Source organism: Ceratotherium simum, chromosome 16, assembly GCF_057802395.1.
Source record: "Ceratotherium simum simum isolate JZ-2026a chromosome 16, ASM5780239v1, whole genome shotgun sequence".
Classification (NCBI taxonomy): domain Eukaryota; kingdom Metazoa; phylum Chordata; class Mammalia; order Perissodactyla; family Rhinocerotidae; genus Ceratotherium; species Ceratotherium simum.
In genome coordinates this window covers 24,875,484-24,895,675 of record NC_141915.1, presented here as the reverse complement: position 1 = coordinate 24,895,675, position 20,192 = coordinate 24,875,484, and the positions used below count along the sequence as shown (strand labels likewise).

At 39.7% G+C, this 20,192-nt stretch overlaps 1 protein-coding gene and 1 pseudogene across 1 annotated transcript in view; both read right to left on the bottom strand.

The window, feature by feature from the left end:
• The window catches only part of HEATR6 (HEAT repeat containing 6), a 33,064-nt gene extending 15,239 nt beyond the window's left edge, over positions 1–17,825 (bottom strand). The window contains exons 1-9 of the mRNA XM_004434844.3: positions 17,616–17,825; positions 15,311–15,418; positions 13,012–13,152; positions 12,418–12,533; positions 11,455–11,569; positions 9,901–10,002; positions 8,827–8,964; positions 6,567–6,868; positions 5,591–5,768 (exon numbers count right to left, since the gene is read on the bottom strand). Of these exons, the coding sequence (XP_004434901.2) occupies positions 5,591–5,768; positions 6,567–6,868; positions 8,827–8,964; positions 9,901–10,002; positions 11,455–11,569; positions 12,418–12,533; positions 13,012–13,152; positions 15,311–15,418; positions 17,616–17,822 (1,407 nt within the window). The 5' untranslated portion in view covers positions 17,823–17,825. The remainder of the gene's footprint in view (positions 1–5,590; positions 5,769–6,566; positions 6,869–8,826; positions 8,965–9,900; positions 10,003–11,454; positions 11,570–12,417; positions 12,534–13,011; positions 13,153–15,310; positions 15,419–17,615) is intronic.
• On the bottom strand, positions 2–5,582 carry LOC147914960 (polypeptide N-acetylgalactosaminyltransferase 1 pseudogene; annotated as a pseudogene).
• Positions 17,826–20,192: the final 2,367 nt, after the last annotated feature.

The window sequence follows — 20,192 nt, the reverse complement described above, 5'->3', positions numbered from 1 at the left end:
ATTTCAGGATGATTCGCGTCAGTTAAAAATCAGGAGTTGGATCCCCTTCTTCCCACATATATATATATATATATATATATTTTTTGGTGAATAAGATTGGCTCTGAGCTAACATCTGTGCCAATCTTCCTCTATTTTGTATGTGGGATGCCACCACAGCATGGCTTGATGAGCAGTCGTAGGTCTGTGCCCAGGATCAGAACCCACGAACCCTGGGCCACCAAAGTGGAGTGCACAAATTTAACCACTAAGCCACTGGGCCAGCCCCTTCCTACATATATTTTTAATTTTCAAAGTACTTAGGATCATTTTAATTAGAAGAATAAAGGCAATGGGATTATTTATCAGGTCCTAAAAGTAACCATGAACTAGGCTACTTGCACCCCACACTTAAAAAAAAAAAATTTTAAATCACATTGCAGAGTTAGGTTTTCCTACAGTAAGGAATAAGTCTAAGCTACACCATAGTACAAAAACCTGAAATTGTGAGCATGAGAATGACAAAGATTCGAGGCCTAGTTTATTCAAGCATAAGGCCAACTGAAAGAGACAACTAAACAGCCCATAGACACGTGTCCAGAGTCTGTTCCATACCAAAGTTCCTGAGGACATTCTGCTCTGTATTCCACCCTGAAGCATCTACAAGTGCTCAATGTTAATTAAATAGGATATTAGGAACTCTACGTAAATTCAACTTGGCAGGCACCATTAGTGATCCAACGTTTTACAAACATTCTTAGGTGGCGGAAATAACACTGCCTGCAGGGAGATTCTTTGATAATCAAAGAAAGAAATACCATTAAAAATAACTTCATGGATGGAAAGGAAAATACGTGCACCTTTGTCTCAAAGGACTGCTGTACTTGACAGGAAAAGTGTCACTGCATCAAGATTTTCTTTATAAGGTTAAAAGATTACTTTCAATTGATACTGTGATGATTTTGCGGTATTAAAAATCAGAAAACAAACAAACAAAAGAAAGGAAAAGAAAAGAAAGCCAATTTAACCAAAATGGAATGTGGGTGACAAATGCAGGACTAGTAATATGAAATAATACTGTACCCTCTTTGGCTAGCACACTCAAAAATGCCAATTAAACACTTTCAGTCAGACTTTGAAAAAGCAGGGAATCAACATTATAATTCTAGGATCTAATCTAAACATTTACTCAATATAAGGTATATCTGAGTTTGGTGTGAAAAAGGCTTTCCAGAAAATCTTCAACTGTATTATCTCCAGGTAACCAAGGAATAAATCATTTGTGCATGTCTTTTGTAAAGTGGAATCATAAACAGAAAACTAAAGAGTTATTGCTTTGAGAATAAATTTGTAGTATAGCAGTATGAGTCTTTGGAATTAAGCATAACCACTTAAATTAGAAAGTTGATAATATTTTAGGAAATTGTGTCTGTGTGTGTGTGTGAGAGACAGAGAGGGAGGGAGGGAGGGAGAGAGAGAGAGAGAGAGAGACAGAGTATGCATGCTCGTGTACAAGTCACCTGATCCAAGAACTTAGATCAGGGGCTGGCAAACTTTTACAGTAAACGGCCAGTAGTACGTATTTTGTATTTTAGACTTTGCAGGCAAGAGAGTCTCTGGCGCAACCACTCAACTCTGCTGTGTAGCACAGACACTGTATAAAGGAATAAATGTGACTGTGTTCCAACAAAATTTTACTTACAGACAATGAAATCTGAATTTCATATAATTTTCACATGTATTGAAATATATTCTTCTTTTGATTTTTAAAAACACCATTTAAAAGCATAAAAACTATTCTTAGCTTATGGGTCATACAAAAACAAGTAGTGGGCCAGATTTGGCCCACAGGCCATAGTTTGCCAACCCCGGATTAGATGGCTGGCTGGTCTGAACTGAAAAAGGTAGATGTTATGCTAAACCTCCATTTCTTTAGAAGGCATTAAAAATCACAGTTCCAAAAGCTCACAAATGAAACAGGTAAAAATGCAAGTTGTGGAAAGAAATGAACTGATACTCAAAAATTTTCAGCTCAGTTAACTTTGGTACCCTAAGAGGGAAAAAGCACCCATGACTATCACAGATGAAAACAACAAGAATGTCATTGAAATTGGTTATTTTTCACCATTGACGTATAAAATCTATATAGAAATATGATACTATCTCAAATTATACTTTTCATACGATTTCCTTTAAACCCTGTTTAATACATCTTTATTGTTATAAAAATGCTATTTATCACATTGAATCTGGTTCAAGTTCTGCTTTGCTTATTCTTATATCAATATTTAATATACTGTTTACCAGTTCTAATCAGCACTTTGAGCAGAAATTACTGATGTGCAAGCAAACCATAAGAGGTACAGCTCTCCAGAGAGCTCATTTTGTTGATTAAGTTTCTATGGTCTGAATATTTACAACGATAGATGAAAGACTTTTCAATCTTAAAAACATCAGTGTGCTCAGTTTCACCGGTGGGTAGTTTCACCTCCTTGGATGGGAAGGCCCGTTCAAAGATGAAACAGGAAAGCACTTTTCCTTTTTTGCTACTTAAGAATGTAGTAGAAATGTTTGCTGAGGTAGCTCAGTCAATCCTTATTTTTTCCTTTTTAATGCATGTTTGGTCTCAGTATATTTCTGGGAGGGTGCTGAAGAAGTCACTGCTGGGAGTGGGTATCACTGAGGTTTCGATGCAGGGCATCTGGCTGTTCTCTTCTTTGGCCAAATTTGTCCAGGTACTGATTATTCCTCACACATGTTCAGGGTTAATTTCATTTGATCACACTCCCCAAGTTGGTTGCCTTTTGGGTGGAGGCATTTGAACACTGTGTCAGGGCCTCTAGATTTGGAGACATCCAAGCAAAGGTCATCTGTTCTCGGGTGGCCATATAAGAGAAAACCTGATTACCTACCATTCCACAACAGTTAAAAATTCCAACTCTTTATTTTCTTTCCTAATTATGCTACCTATTATATCTAGATTTTGATTTGTTTCCACATTTCACAGCTCGCCAAAAGAGAAATAAATAATCATCATGGAATTTGAAAACAAGGATAATTCTCAAGGTACCCAGACGAAAATTTGTCCTATAGTTTGTTCCTTAGGTCAAGCCTTCTTGATTTATATACATAATCTACCTTCGGAACACCTGAGGAAATCATATAGAAGAAATTCTTAAATTAGTCATGTTATTCATAATTTGCTCCATGTCCCCTGGAAACACATAGGATATGCTTTCTGAAGCACATTTCCAACGTAACATGTCACAATTTCCCAAGTACTGCCACATTTGCCAAAACCTAAAGGAAACTTCTACATTTTCTCCTTCACAATTAACCATTGTCGCATTTCATATTTCAATTTCCTGAAAGTAATCTCTGTCTATTGTTGGTGTTCTGAATGGAAAAGTCCAATCATCTTTCCTTCTGTCCATTTGTCTGTGGAAAATTTCTCAGTATATCAGTGAATATTGTGCTTCCAGTTGAATCTACCAGAGGTCATATCAGAGCTGCCATGAACTCAAAACTATGGTCATTGTGCACTTCAATGACAAGATGCACTATTGTTGTCATGTTTCATCCTAAGAGAAACTTCAGTCATCTAACTCTACACGCACAAGGAGCACCTGAGGAGATGACTGCTCAGCCTTTACACATGGCTGTGCCTTTTAATCTAGCTCTGATCATTCCAGAATCCTGTTCCATTCCATTTATATAAACTTGTACTTTTAATTTTTTCACATAACTTTCTAGAAGACTTTATAAAAAGCCTCTCTCACTGACATCATCTACCAAAACACTTTCTTCTAGTATGTGTCTTGGTGAACAATTAATTTCACTACGGACAGTCTGCAGAGGTGTGCTCCAAGCCTCGTTGTCGACAATAATCACCACACTTATCTATACCCTTCTAAATCTACTATCTCCTAAAAATCTATTGAGTATAATCATTTTAGTTGCCATTAAATTGAACTGACAAATTTTAATAATTATTTTAATCTTTTTTAAATCCTCTTTAAGAATGACAATTGGTTTTCCATTTCTCCAGGACCTCCATGTGGCTTTTGTACTGGACCAGAGGAAGTTTTGTATTTTTTTTACTCATCGCATTTCTTGCATTCACTTAAGTTAAATAGCAAGAACATATCTAAAAGGTTACTCAAATCAAGGAGGACCACTTTGCAATATGTAAAATTTCTCATGACACTCTAAGGCAAATGTAAACATTTAAAAAATATAAAGATATTGACATCATAAAATTATTTCAATCTACTTTCATCAGATATGACCTCAAAACCTCTCTGTATTCATATCCCAAACTCACATGTCCCACATCCCCTTAGCTGGGCGGCTGCTCTCTGGGTGGTTTATCTGGCCAGCTACTTGCTCCATAGCACCATCTCCTTAGCTACTTATGGCAGCTCCTCTCAGCTGGAGGGTGTGTGTGTGTGTGTGTCTATATTTTTTTTAACCTTTATAACTAGAATGGCTTCATTACAGATTTATTTGCCACCATTCATTTTCCATTTTTCTCCCAGATTCTCATTTGTTATTGATTCAGTCAATCTGAAAAATTTCTACTGGTTTAACTTCTCAGGATACTGGATACTTAAAATACTCTGCAAGGCATTTTTTTTTGTGTATAACTGTTTATTTTTCTTCACCCTGTAAAGCTTCAGAAGGGTCATTTACAAGTTTTCTCATATAGTAATTAGCTATTCAAGAAGATGATCATAGGGAGTTCCAGTGTATTCTGGATTGCTAGCCCTCCTCCTTATTTTTAAGGGAAAATCTTTAAAATAGAAAAGGAACAATACTGTTGGCCTAATTAACACTATTCACTTTGAGAGGGTAGTTAGTTACCTGAGGATGCCCAGATACCACTCAACATAACTTTTTAATGTTCATTAATGTGAGGAGAATCTACATAGCAGACATTTTCCTTACCTGGGTAAGAGGCTAACTTCTGGAGAGGAGTTAACATATGCAACAAGAGACAAATCTTTGATCAGCCATAGCTACCTTGCTGTAGCTATCCATGACCGCCAAATTATTTTTTCTTCTTTTTAAAAAATAAGTTATTCTCATTAAACTGTGTAAATGTTTATTACATGTGATTTGAAAAATATGGAAAAGTTGAAAGAAAAAAACATTGTTGGGATAATTCTATATCCTATACTTTCATAAATCATATGCATTTTTCCAAGCCTTCCACATTCTGCATAACCATTATGTACCATGATATCCCACTGAGTATTCAAGCCATTTTTAAATTTTTTCCTACTATAAATACCATGGCAATCAACATTTTCATAAAAGAGAGAGAAACACAGCTGTTTCGGTGCAGCTCAAAGGGGACACCGAGGCAATAACTCAGTGTGCTCAGGCTTCAAGCAAGCCCCGGGGCAGGAAGTGACCTCAATGGGATCTTGCAACCTGTTATTCACATAAGCCCATTTCCTACCCTCCCGCCCATCTAGTGGTTGTCAAGTCAGGACTCCAGTCGGTATTAATAAGAGCTGTGTTCAGATAAGATCCAATAGGGCAGAGAAAACAACATAGGCTTGTCAAGTTTTTCTTCTTGGTATAACACAGAATTTAAATGCTCTTACCTTTGGAGAAGGATCTTTTAACGTAAGAGTCATTAAGGACACAGACTGTGGGCTTCCGAGCTCAGGTGTATCAGGGACAAAGGCTGACCAGTAGCCGTAAAGCACTTTTTTTTCTATTGATTTTATAGTAGAAAGAAAACAAGCTAATGCTCCCTGGCGAACTTTAGCTTGGTAAGACCTTTAATAGCCAAGAGAAGGAAGAAAAAAGTCTTTTAATAGTTTTTAAAAATATAAGCATGAAATACTATTTATTCCAGCCAACTCAAAGGCTACATTGAGAAAGTCAACATTCTCAATAAGTCCTAAAGATGCCAACATGATATTAAAAAAATTATTTTTCAAAATACAATAAAAACGTGTGAAAGCAACTTGTTTATATAATGAGTAAAGTGACAATTAAAAAAACACAACTAGATAGAGAATAAGAGGGCAACATTTTCATGTTAGGAAACTGGTGTTAAATATTAGACACTGCAGAGTATCCATTCATCCAACAAATAGGTACTGAGTATCCTCACGCATGTGGCAGGCATTGTGCTGAGGTCAGCAGACATAAACTAATGCCCTGCCCTTGACAAGCCTCTTAATGGCAGAGATGGCCAGTTAAGAGATAACTATAGCACATTATGATCAACACTAAGGCAGACATAGGTCAAAGGGTCACATAGGAGGGGTACCTAAGCCAGAATGGGGCAGTCAGAAAAGGCTTCTCAGAGGATATGACTGCTGAGCTCATACTGAAGATGAGTATGGTTAACAAGGCAAAAAAAGTAAAAGAAAGAATGTTCCAGGCACAGGAACCACATCCACAAAGATAGATTAAGAGAACAAGGCAAAATGCAGAGTATTGCAAAGTTCCACATAAATGAGAATCTTCAAAGTTAAATCAGATGCAGCAGAAGGGTTTTTGAGCAAAGTTACAAACTTACATGCAACTTAGAATATAAGGCATAAAAATATAACAAAATACTACTACCTCATTTTACTCTGCATGCCTCCTTCAGCATCAGAATAGTCTGACTCACTACTGCTGACCCTTTTCCAACCGGAAGAACTGAAGGGTGAGGAGACTCGGTCCTTTCCTGCAGCTCCACTTCCGTCTAACGGCAAACTCTGGACACCCGGGGAGTGGGGATGCCGAGTGTTCCCTTCACGCAGGTTCACTCTGCCCGGGCCAGTGACTGGGGCTGCTTCTCTTTCCCCACTGGATTCTTCCTCTTCCTCCTCTTCTCCTTGCTGGGTTTTCTTTGGTTTTACTTTTGATTTTTTCTTTTTATTCTGATGTTAGGAGCAAATGAAAACATATGTATGATAGCTATTTCAAAATATTTTTTAACTGAATCATTGGTACTTTCTCATTTGACAACTACTAAATATGTCCCCAACATGTAGTCTGAAGAGAGAAGAAAAGAGAAGAGAAAAAAGTGGCACTCACTACCCTATGCGTCAGGCACTGTGCTAAGTGCTTACACATAACCTATAGGACTATATGAAGTGAGGTATGAAATATATGAGACAGAACAAAGCTTGTGGACTGGTTTAAATTCTACCTCTGTCACTCTGGAAAAATCATTTAGCCTCTCTGAGCCTGACCTTCCTCATCTGTAAGTATAAGGTTAATCCCACCTACCTTGCAGTTGTTGTGGAAGCGTTCAGCCTTCTCAACTGGAGCTCCGCAAGAGAATTAAGGTCTACAGAAAATGACTTGAGTGACTATTTTCTCAGTTCTCTCAAATAAGGTACATAGTCCCACTCTACATGCCCAGGAGAAACTTTAATCCATTACATACATGCATGTTTTAGGGCACTGGGGCTTTGTAGATGTACATATAAAGTAAAAGCCAGTTTCTTTCTTTTCTCCTGCTTCCTTCTTTCTGACATCCAAATATCTTTGGAATCTGTGCCCTTCTCTGCACTCTCAAAGTCTCTGACTTTGGGGAAGGAAGGTCCTCATCACTTCTACTTTAGATAATTAATGTGGCTCCAGACTCATACCCTTTTACTTGCTACCACAGTGATTTTTCTAAAATGCAAAGCTGATCACACCACTCTCCTATATAAAATTCTTCAACGAATCTCCACCACCTGTATGACAAAAACCCAAACTCCTTTGCATTCTCTATAAGACCCTTATGATTTGGCCTCTGCTACATATTTTCCCCACCCTTCCCCTCAACACACCTGACACTCTAGCCCTGCTGGGTAACAACGGGCTACACGCACTCTCATTCTGTGTTGATGCACCTTCTGCTCCTTCGGAATAAAGCACAGTCATTCCTTCTCTGTACTACTACTCACTCTTGAGTCTCAGTTTAGCCCCACGCCTTTTAAAAAGCCTCCTTACTCCTCTATTTGGATTGGATGCCCTGAATGTGTCCCCCGAGTGCCCTGTGAATATTTTGATGAAAGAACCCATAATATTGCATTGTAGTTTATTTATCCATCTTCACCTTCTCACCCAAACTGCTAAAAACAGTTAAGAGTCTATATCCTTAGGCTTAGCACAATGTCTGAGATATAGCGGATGTTTGGTAAACGCTAAATAAGTAAATGAGTGAAAGAATTCCTAATCATGAGCATTTTATCAGGTATTATATTTCTAGATGTAATATCTTTGGCCATATATCTGTATATTCTAGGTTCTCCAACAGAAACATGAAGGAGATGGTAGCTATCTGGAATGGCTGGGAAATGTGGGAATGTAAGGCGTGCGAAGACAGTGGGCTGACTGGTAGGTGGGTTCCTAAGGATCTAGAGAGGGGTTGGCAAATTGCAGTCTGAAGGCCAAATTCACTCCAGCGTCCAGCCCGTATCTGTAAATAAAGTTTTCTTGGAACACAGCCCACATCCATTCATTAACATAGGGTCTATGGCTGCTTTTTGACAGAGTTGGCAGTTGCAACAGAGACCTAAAATATTTATCAGCTCGCCTTTTAAAAAAAAAGTTTATTGACCTGTGGTCTTGAGCAATGAGAGATGAGGATGCTTGGCTTTGGGTGTGAAGTGAATGCCTACTTTTATAGCTGTTACACTGCCTAGACCTTTCAGGAGTATAAGATGCTCTAACTGGCATTTTCAGCAGTGTGGTGAATTTAAATTTACTATGCTAAACCCTCTAAAGTGAATCAAATCCAAGGTGAGTCTTTGGCACAGTAGTGACGCAAATCATAGAAAACACAAATAGCAAGCAATTAAAAACAGTCTACAACTTAAAATCTAAAGAAATATAAATGTACCAGAGTTGGTCGAGAAGCGCTGGATTCTGATTGCGGTGGTTTGACAGGTGGTCGCCCATCATACTGAGGAAGTGGAGTGGGGTATAACACCGTGGGCATCTCTATGTTTAGTCCAGGCAGTCCATGAAACATGGATTTCTATTGATGGTGATTAAGGAGACGCAGACACACAAAATATAAACCAAAAAACAATTATTCATCATGTTCTGGATCACACAAACAGATTAATGTTTAGAAGCTTATTAAGAAAATAAAAACGGGACAGAAAACAGATAGCTTGAAGATTTAGGGCTTAAAGAAGAGTTTAATCTCACCCAGCCTCCAGCTTGATCTGGTTTGGCCAGATCAGGTTACGTTTGATTTTAGTTTGTTTACTTATTATTTTTACTTATTAATTTTTAAAATTTATCCAATCATTTTTATCCAATTATTTTATCTACCGTTTTTTATAAACCTATCATTTTTATTTAGCTTATCTATATCCACATCTAGCTATCTGTCTATCTATTTGGGAGCAGGAGAGATGGCATAGGGAAAGCATTAAAATTTTAGTCATGATAAAGCTAGGTTATTATACACAGCTTTGACCAGCACAAGCTTCTTACCATTTCCTGGCTGAACTGAAGACAGCTGGGTTCCCAGAGAGGCTGACCTAACCTTCCCACTGACTGGCAGGCTCAGAAACCTAAGGATGGCAGCTTACTGACACACATCTTGATTGGCCAGCCTACTACATGGGGGACAGAGCCAAGGAGAAGCCCTGGTTCTTCCTTCAAGTAGAAACAGGTTCAAGATAATGTAAAATTAGATAATCTACAGATCATACCTCATCACTTAGTCACTTCCTAGATAAAATTTCAGAATTTTGATACATTTACTAAATCAAGATTTATTGTTTTTAGTTCTTAATTTTAAGAATGCTTGAATATGAACCTTTTATTCCTCTCTCTTAAAATATAATACCTTAAAGCTAGCCTTGGAGTGATGACATAAAGCGGTCCTTATGCCTGGCGTTTCAAACAGGGAAGACACTAACTATACTGAGGTCTTCGGGCTAAACATGCAGCGCCTGACCTTGAGCACAGCTAGGAGAGCTCCAAGTTCATCGGTCTGTGTCAGTTTCATCTTCCCACCATTCAGAAGAGATTGTGTACCTTTTAACGCATTTTGTAACAACTAGGGGAAAAGAGGAGACCAAGTTAAAAGGTAAATGAAATTTGGTTGTTCAGGGATCAACTTTCTAGCACCACTTAGGACAGAGGAGAAAGTCTTTAGATGATGAAAAAACCTTTAGACAGGGAAAAACAAAAAGCAGAGATGAAGATCCAGAGAAGAGATCTGATGAACAACTAATTATTTTATAGAAGAAAAGAGTGCTCTCATTGAATAAGAGTGGTCTTATTGTACACGTTTATAAACCAGCACGTAGAAATGGTGAGCAAGAAAAAAAGAAGAGACACCTAGTGGGAAAAATGTGATACAAATGAAAAAGCGGCAGCAGAGATCTGAAGTGGGGAATCTCTGTAATGTGGCAACCTCGGCGGCTCTTAAGGCAAAGGAATGTATGTGGGAGCAGGTTTCTGAAAGGCACTTCTGATCAAGATTGATTTTTTGACTCAGTCATCTCATTTCTAGGATTCTTTCCTTAAGAAACACTCCCCATATAGAGAGGATGTGAACTGTAGCCTTGTTTGAAATTGTGGAAACATTGAAAAAACTTCAATTTCCATCAATTATGACAATGATTATATAAGAAGCTAATCTCTGCTACATGTGAGACTCAACAATAATAATAGCAAGCACTTTGCCAAGCACTTTAAATGCTTTATTTGAGATACTCCTCTTGAGCCCCCTACAAGGTAGTTATACCATTTGTCCCATTTCAGAGATGAGGAACTTGGAGGCTCAAGAAGTTAAGTAACTTGCCCAAGGTCTTTCAGCTCCAGCAGTTAGAAAGCATGAGGTACTGGTACAGTATCAATAGGTACTAAAAATATTAAGTACTGAAGATATTAATTGTAAAAAGGATAGAAAATTGCAAAACAGCATATTTAATATGATCCTATTTAAAAATTATAAATATGTTCATTTATATATAGGAAAAAAAAATCTGGGGGCACGTAGAACAAATTGTTCCCAGTGGTCATATCTGAAAGTTCCTATAACCGTTACCATCTTAGAGATGTAATTTTTGAAATGTGTCACTCTGAATTTAAAACGTGTTAACAAATTGTCATATTTGCATCAGATTTTTTAAAAAACAAAAAAATATGGCAGATATTGTTGAAATCCACTCCTTTCTCTTCCACCTAAAAGAAAGTCACTAGTCTGTAATTGTATTGCTTTTATAGTCAGGAGGGAAAAAATACACACTTTTCTTTAACAACCTCAAATTGCAAAACAAAAACAACAGCAAAACAAAACAAACAAAGAAAAACAGTTTCTTGTAATTTAAATTTGAAAGATATGATTTCAGTCTTTTTACGTTATAAACATTCCACTTATACCTCTATCTCTGGACAAAACTAGTACAGTAACCAAATTACAGTCTTCAGTAACAGCCTCTGTTCTACTGCTGCTTCTAGACACATCTGTAACATTCCCAAGATTAGTGGCAGTCCCACCTACCATGCAAAATGTGATATCATCCATATCAGATGATTTTGGAGACTGTAAGGTGGTCAAGAAAGCTTGGAAGCAGATATTTTGGTAGGGCTCCTCCAAGTACGGCTGTCCTGGCACACTAAAACACACACAGAAGAAGCAACTCAAACTCAATCTCCTTTGAAATGGGGCCTGCAAAAAAATATGAATTAAAAATAGCAGTAATACAGACTAATGGGGTTGGAATAGACCCTTGAATGAAACTGTACAATGGGAGATTATGCACTTTGGTTAATTAATTGCTGCTGTGGGACAGGCACAAGACTAGAAGAGGAAGAAGGAAGAAGGGTTTCCATAAGGAAAAGTTATGGAAGTTTGGAGTGGAAGAAATACAGGGAAAGAGAAATTCTGCTTTTTAGTTCTTAGAGGGAAATAATGCAGACAGGTCCAGTCAAGCTGGAATCACACAGCTGAACCCGCCCTCCTAGCCACTGGACAATAGTGCAATGTCGAGACAAGACGCCCTACATCAGTTCAAGTCTGTGCTGCTCATTTGCTACTGCATGAATCTAGAACTGGGCAGCTGGGATTGGCTCTATTTTCTTAGAAAAGACTGGCCTTGACAGATAAATCTCACCAAAGCTTAAATTCATATGAATATATCCTTCTAAAAGACTTACTATGGTTAGAATTTACATCAATAGAAAACAAAACCTTGACACGTTGCACAATTTATCACTTTTACCATATTTTAGGGATAGGTCCTAGTCTATTCTTCCTTCGCCTCTTTTATAAGCTTTCTTTACAAGCGATATTAAAATTTAAAATGAACAATATAAGATGATCTTATTAGCAAAGAACACAGGAAATGCAAAGTAGGTTATTCTTCTAAGTTGGCTCTGGCGTCAGACAGATTGAACCACCTACAAAGAGCCCATGAGAGGCCCTATTTTATTACAACTGGGAAAGCGGATGGGATCCACATACCTGAGACATAAGTTTGCCATACAATGCACTGCAGCTCTCCTAACCTCAGGGTCGGGCTGAGTCGAGTTACTGAACTTCATCAAGAGTCCGCTCTTGCCTAGCAAGTCTGGGAGGTACTAAAAAAGAATAATAGCCAATGTTGGTTGAAGAAAAGCTTCTAGGAAAACAATACTCTTTAGACAGATTTCATTTTTTTTTAACTAAAGGGCAGTTAAGTACCAACAGACTAGCTGCTAGGTAAATCTTTCAGATGGGCATGGGAAGACATGCCAAAAAAACATCAGTAGGGATCATCACTCCCAGCCTAAGTAGTTGCTGAAGCTCTAAAGAGCTTGGCTGCATAGCTGAAGGCTAATGATAATAATAATAATGGTTAGTATTTACTGAGTGCTGAGCACTTTACAAGTATTGTCTCACTTAGTCCTCGGAGGAACTATTTTACACAGGAGGAAATGAGGCTCAGAGTGGTTCAGTAAGGGTTGCTCAAGGTTACATATCTAATTAATGGCAAGATAAAAACCTGAACACAGGCCTGTGGTTCACAGCCTGTGCTCCTAACTGTTCAAACGAAACACAGAACACCTTTTAAACTACCTTTTGACATTTTGAGCCATTGCAGTAAACCAGAGCCGCCAGGGCTTGAAGAATTTCCACGTGTGTCCAGGAACTGCACTGCTGAAGAGCAGAAATAGTATATGCCAACAGGAAATCCAGGTTCTGTTCATCAACAATGACCTATCGATAGAGGAAAAAATAAATATATCTAACTTCTAAAAAAATATTTTTATCCTTTTCACACATGCATGCTTACCTGAATCAAGCTGTATAAAAGACAGAGAGTGTGTGTGTCCCTCATTTTTGTGTCAAAAAGATCAGCTCTAAAGGCCCTGAAAGTTTGATCAAGACAGGGCCTTCTCCTTGCCTTCCCCATTTACTCCCTCCAGTAGAGGAGAACCAGGCAAAGTCCTTGTAACTTTTCCTTGAAACAATCAGACATTGGCAGCTGTAAATACACAGATATGTAAGACTCAATCCACTGAAATTTCTTAATTCAACTAAACTGCCTTATACTTAGTAAACGCTCAACAAATATACTGTGAATAAATATATCTGCTAAATAGTTACCATGTCTCTACCATGATGTGGGCAATACAACAGGAAGAGATGGCTATCCTTGTCCTCAAGAAGTTTATAATCTTGTTGGGACAAAGTAGGCTAATCCAAGTATCAATTCATGGACAATTGAGATAAACTGCCATCAAATGCTAGAAAGTTGTTTAAGGGCTGTAGGTGCCATAGGTGATCAGGAACTCTTCCAACTGCCAGTGTTACAAAGGTGATATGCCTGAGAATAGTAAACATTCAAAAGCTATCACATCAGTTTGAAAAATTCTAAACTTGAAAATAGCATTATTTCATTTAGGAAGTCACATGTAGCACACACTGTTGATTACCCACCGGCATTCATCTTCTCTTTCTTTGCTGGCAGAGTACTGATTTTATTTGGGTGCCTACCCCTCCCACATGAGACCTGAAGGTAAATCCTAACTAGTCTAAGACAGCGGTTCTCTACCAGTGGCAATCTTGTCTCCCAGGGAACATCTGGCAATGTCTGTAGACATTTTTGATTGTCACAACTGGAGGGATGCTACTGGCATCCAGTGGGTAGAGGCCAAGAATGCTGCTAAACATCCTACAATGCACAGCACAGCCCCCCACAACAAAGAATTATCCAATCCAAAATACCAATAGCGCCGAGGTTGAGAAACGCTGATGTAAGGGTTGAGTTGCACTTTGTTATCATCTAGGGAGCTTAAGTCCTCCAGGAGATTCTAATGTACAGTCAAAGCTGAAACCCCTGGTTTAAGCCACTCATGGTAAGACTATTCCTCTGATCAGACTGGTCTAAGGGGTTCTCATGAGACCTAGGTCTTCCCAGCCAGATATCAGGGGAGGTCTGCTGGAGAGTTTGTGGGACTAGTTTCCTCATTCTTAAAGAAAAAAGACACAAAACAAACAGTTCTTTTGCTTTTGCTAGGTGTTATTTATTTTGCATGGGCTGCCTGGACTTGAGGCAGCCATCTATGACTTTGAGAGATGCTAGCTGAGGAGAACCCACATGCTGAGGACGGCAGAACGGAAAGATGCCAGTAAGACTCTTATTATTAAGTGCCCTTGGAGTTGCCTCCCTTGGGGCTTGTGATGTGAGATAATTTTTTTAAAAAACTGTTTAGCTATTCTGGGTTGGCTTTTCTGTTTCTTGTAGCCAAAAGGATCCTAGATTACATAATGCTAACTGAGAAGTTTTGTGCTAACTACATTCACATACTCATGTGGTATCTTATGGTAACAGCCTCAATTTTTGAACTGTTCCTCAAAACAAACTAGATTCATTTAGAAGTTGGAAAAGGTTCTGGAGAAAGGGAAGCTACAGTACAGACCTTGATATAAGTAATAGGGGTCATTTTACCTAGTGTCCCCTTGCCCCCAAGCTACTTCTTATCTTTTATGAAGACCAAAAGTAGACCTCAAAAATGGTAGCTTTGGGAAAGGGGAAAAAATTTTGGTAGGAAAAGAGTAGGAGATTATTTCAATTTATTCTTGGATATATTTTGGTCAAATACACCTTCCATAAAAAAATTCCAAGACCTGGGGGTCTGAATGATATTGGTGTCTTGAACTAAATAGAAAGAACAAACTTCTAGAATTGTGCAGAATATTTTTTTTGGTCAGAGTTCAATTTGTTTTAATATCATTCTGAGTAAAGCACTTTCTTTTTCTATAGCTTCTCAAAAGACTGAGCTATCATACCTACCACAGATGTAGTATTTCAAAGGCACTTACTTATTCTCAAAGTTCACCATCTGAATTCTAAAGTTTCATACATGATTACCTGTAATCTGTTAAGTAAATGGTGGATAAGCTGAGATACTTTGCTGACAAGATGATTCTGATTAAGAGGCACCAGTCGGCAAGCTTGGACAAGAAGAGTACTGACATCCTACCAAAAAAAAAAAAAAGACAATGAAAACATTATATACCTATTGGTCAAGTGAACAGTCCCGTCCCCACTCCCCGCCCCACCCAACAAGCCGAATGGAAAAATAAAAGTGAATGTTCACACTCAAAATGAGGAAAGATGAAATCTGAGGCAGAAAAGAAAAAAATGAAATGACAGTACAAAAACAGAGTGTGCTTAAAAAGAAGGAAAAGAATCAATTTGGTTTTTGTCAGGCTAAAGACTCCAGCATCTCTACATATGTAGAGACAGTACAATTAAATAACCAAAGAAAGGCTTCCAGAATATAAAAGCACACACTGAAGTTAAAAATACCCAAACGTAAGTGAACCAGATTTTCAATGCCACTGGGAAAATCAGAAATGACACTGGAATGAATTTAATGTAAAATTAGGGAATTTTTTAAAAAAAACAAGAACCTATTTGCAAATCACATTTTTCATTCATCCACTGATGTTTACTGAATTAAAAGGCTCCAAGCACCTACTATGTGACAGGTAATGTGCTAGGTCTTTGGCTTAGAGTCTAGCGAGGGAGGCAGAAATACAGAAAACTAAGTGAATTAAGTGCTGAAAGAATTACGTACAAACTATGGGGAAATGGTAATTAGGGAGGACTTGTGGAGGTGATTTTTAAGCAGAATCTGGAATGACTGGAAGGATGAGTAAAAATCTGCCAGACAGACAAGGTACTGAAAGACACTGCAGGTAAAGGGAATGGAGTGTGCAAAGACTTGGAATACCAGCAGGTGTCTAACATCAGTAGGTGCTTGAGGAACAGCAAGTTTCAAACGACTGCACACAGGGACCAAAGGAGGAGTGACAGGACAGGAGACTGGAAAGGCACAAAGTTTTGGTGCAAAAATATCAAATTCTACAAATAAAGCAAAAGTCCCCTACTACTCCCTTAATGCCACTCTGCTCCCTAGTGACACTACCATTTTGTTGTAAACTCTTCCATACATTGTTGTAAACTCTTTCCATCTATAAACATACATAGATTTTTAAACCCTCCCTACCCTACACTGCTGTCATACTGTATGAACTGTTCTGTAACTTGCTTTGACCATTTACCAATATGTACTGAAGATCTTCCCAAATCAGAGTTTTACTTTTCTAATCAGATTTTTTCCCCCACTAAATAAAAGATCAATCTAGCAGCAGAGCAAAGAAGGATTTGGAGAAGGGCTGGACTGGAGGCAGGAGATTAGTTAGAGAGGAGTGGAATAGTCCAGGAAAGAGTCATCTTGCCTGAGGGCCTAAGGCACTGGCAGTGGGAATAGAAAGGAGGGGATGGACTGAGAAATATTTATGAGATAGATTCTGAAGAGTCCAGACTGCATAGGGTCTGGGAGGAAGGAAATGGAAACCAGTGTTTGTGCCTGTGTGACTTGGCAGGCTGCGCTTCTGTATGTGTTGGGGGGATGGGAGGGTTGGGGATGGAGTGTGTGTAGATAATGTACTCATTTTTAGGAACTGCCAAGTTTGAGGTGCCTGTGACCATCATAAGGCAGTAGTATGACTGGATCAAGAGTTCAGGGAATTTAGTAAGTAGTATCCCAGGCCTGATGTGTGTGAATAATGTTACTCAAAGTACTTCTAAAGAGCAGGCAGAGAGAGCAGAGCTAGCACGGAGGCACAGAAAATGGCAGGGACTTTGTGACAGACTTAGGTTCCAATTCTAGCTCTGCCTTTTGCCAGCAATGTGACATTGGATCTTTAGGAGCCTCAGTATTTTCATCAGCAAAATAGGCCTAATGATCCCCACTTTCTAAGATTCCTGGAACTGTGCCCGGTGAAGTACAGTACGTGGTCCGTGGACCGTGTATTCAATAAACGGTAGTAGTGAATTTTATATACAAATTGTTTTGGATGCAGGGAATGGACGGCGGGGACAGAAATGGGACCAGAGATGACACCCGCGGCGTTATCAGAACAGAACTCTCAAGTCGCGTTTTGAAAGATGCGAGTCCTCCAAGACTACTGGAGGGTCTTCGGGATAGAGAAGCGCCGAGGACGTGCCACGGGCGGAGGGAGCAAACGAGCCTGGAAGTCAGTAATGCGAAGAAGGGGCGGGAAATGCCGGAAAGGCAGGCGGAAGCTACCAGCTTGGATCCTTGAAAAGTGGGCCGGCGCCAGTAAGCGCGGCCCGCGTCCTCCCCACCAGGCGCGCCGCCTACCTCCGGGGCCACGCCGCCGCCCTCGCTGTAGTTCTCGGAGATGAGCTGGTCGAAGAGCAGGTGGATCTCGGTGCGGGCGGAGCTGCTGTCATCCGGACGCAAGGCGCGGAGCCTGGCTGACAAGCAGCGGAAGCCATTGCCCTGCTCGGAGGGTGCCTCCCGCGGCGGCCCGCCCGGCAAGGAGCCGGCCACTTGCACTACCGCCATCTTTCCTACGTAGGACAACAGGGAAACACTTCCGGGGCATCCCCAGTGTCGGCGCGCCAGTTCCGGAAATGCCTTATTTGGACTAGAACCCCCGCGCAGGTGGTGTTCCAACCCTGAGGGACCCTTTCTTAGACTGGTGGCTTGCAAATACTTGTCAGAAATCAGCTTGGAGACTCTGTCGCCGCCCACCTCTCCTTGAGCCCTGACTGAAAAGTGGGGACTCTATTTGTCCTCCCAGAAAGTTTGTTCCTGGGCAGGGCTGACATCACTGTTTAGTACTAGTGATTCAAATTCGGGCTGGGGTTGGAGAGGGGCCATCGTGGATGGCAGTGGCAGAAACTGCTAGTTCTACGACATCCTTCCACTCCTCTTACATCGTATTAGAGCCCCCGATTTTTTCCTAGGCACAAAACTACCCTGGATAAAGGTCACACTCCCCAGTATTACTTGAAGCTGGCTGTGGCCAAGTGATTAAAATCTGGCCAATGGAATATAGGGGAGAAATGTAGGGTAGTGTTCAGGCACTTAAGTGACAGCTCATCATTTCTCTCCGTTTTCCCAGTGTGAATCCTCCTGTGGATCTTGAAGCACCTCACCCCACAAAAAGAGTAATTTGGGAGTTCAAATTGAGCCACTGAACTGAACTTTGAGTTTTGCAAATATAAAGCAAATTCTCGCTCACAGTTCTTAGGGAAAACCTTGAGTCACCTGAATGTACATGTTTTATCCTGAGAATAAGACACTTCTGTTCAGCAATGAAAACTGGGGGCATGCTTTAGCAGAGCTAGTTCTCTGAAGACTTTGGGCTTCTTTGGGGAGAAATGTTTATTTTTTATTTGAATTTAGATTTCATTATGCTTGTATATTATTGCTTATTCTTGGGTTGTGTGTATATGTAGGTTATGAATGTGTGTGTATTTGTGATATTCAAGCATTTTCTCAGAGAAGATCAGGAGCTGAGACCTAGTCAAACGACTGATGTTTTAGTCTGAGTTCTCCTAAAGCAGAGCCTCAGATGAGGTTGATATGTGAGTGATATATTCAGGAATGAACAGGGAAAGAAGGAGAATCAATACAAATATGTGCTATTGAGTTATTCATTGCAAGGGATGAGTGACTGCTCAACTCTCAGGACTTTTTGAGAAGCTTTGTGGAATGCTCTCAGAATCCCTTTCCTGAATGGAATGGAAGGGGGAAGCATATATCTGTCAGCCTTTGACCTCTATTGTCAAGCATTACCCTATCAAGCACTAATACTTCAGTGTTTCTGAGTTAAGCATGCGTTAGCAGTGTGCATGTTTCCTGCAGGAGTCTCTTGTTGTATAGTCAAAGAAGCCCTGAGACAAAAATGAGAGGTGTGGAGTATTAGGGTACAAGTTCAAGACAAGGCTCTGACAAGTTACCTTGGGCTGAGCTAGTAGATGCCTGCAGTAAACTAGTTGCTGTAGCAATGATTAGAATAAGAGTGTAAGGCCAAGAGTATTTGAAGCAATGCATAAGAGAAGTCCAACACACTGGGCTAGAAGGTTGTGATGAGGCCTGGTCATCACCCCAGTGGTGGAGGTGTGAAAGAGATGATGGAAAGAATCTGAGTTTGGTGTGGCTCATCTCAGGTTGCAACGTGGATGACCCACACATGGTGTTATTCAAGACTGAATGACCCAGGTATTGTAAAATATACTGATACAGTTGAGTATCTGTATATTGTTAAGTTCTGATGGAATATACCCTGGTGTATGGCAGTGTGGTTTCTCCAAGGAAATGAACATTCCTACTCCGTGGTGATCACCAACTGAAGGAAACATATATCAAGCTCTTAGGGAGGCCTTTGAAGGCCCCCCTGCACTGGCTCATGTTTAGATGGTAACCCCCAAACTGTGCAAACTCACAGTTTGGCAAAAGCTCTTCCAAGAAAATCTCACACATCCTCACTCCTCACTCTCAATATTCTTACAGTCTTAAAATGACTGAGGGAGTTTAAGGGTTGCTAAGCAAGTTCACAGCCATGTCCTTCTATAAATTCTGCATAAGGTGATCTGAAGCCTTACTCTGGTATTTCATTTCTTTCATGTTTTGGAACCCTGTCAAGACTTCATTTTTATCACTTCCTTAGAGTCTGGATCATCCTAACCAAAGTAGACTTGAGTTTATCTCCCCCTCCCCTTCCAATTCACATCCTTGTTTTATTTCCTTCAGAGCATTTACCATAATCTGTAGTTATCTTCTTTATTTGTTTACTTCTTTTATTATTTGTTTCTTCCTCTAGAATGTGAGCCTCATGAAGGCACAGATCCCATCTGTCTGGTTTGCTGTTGTATCTCCAGTGCTAGTGCAGCAACTGGGACATGGTAGGCACCCCACAATACTTGT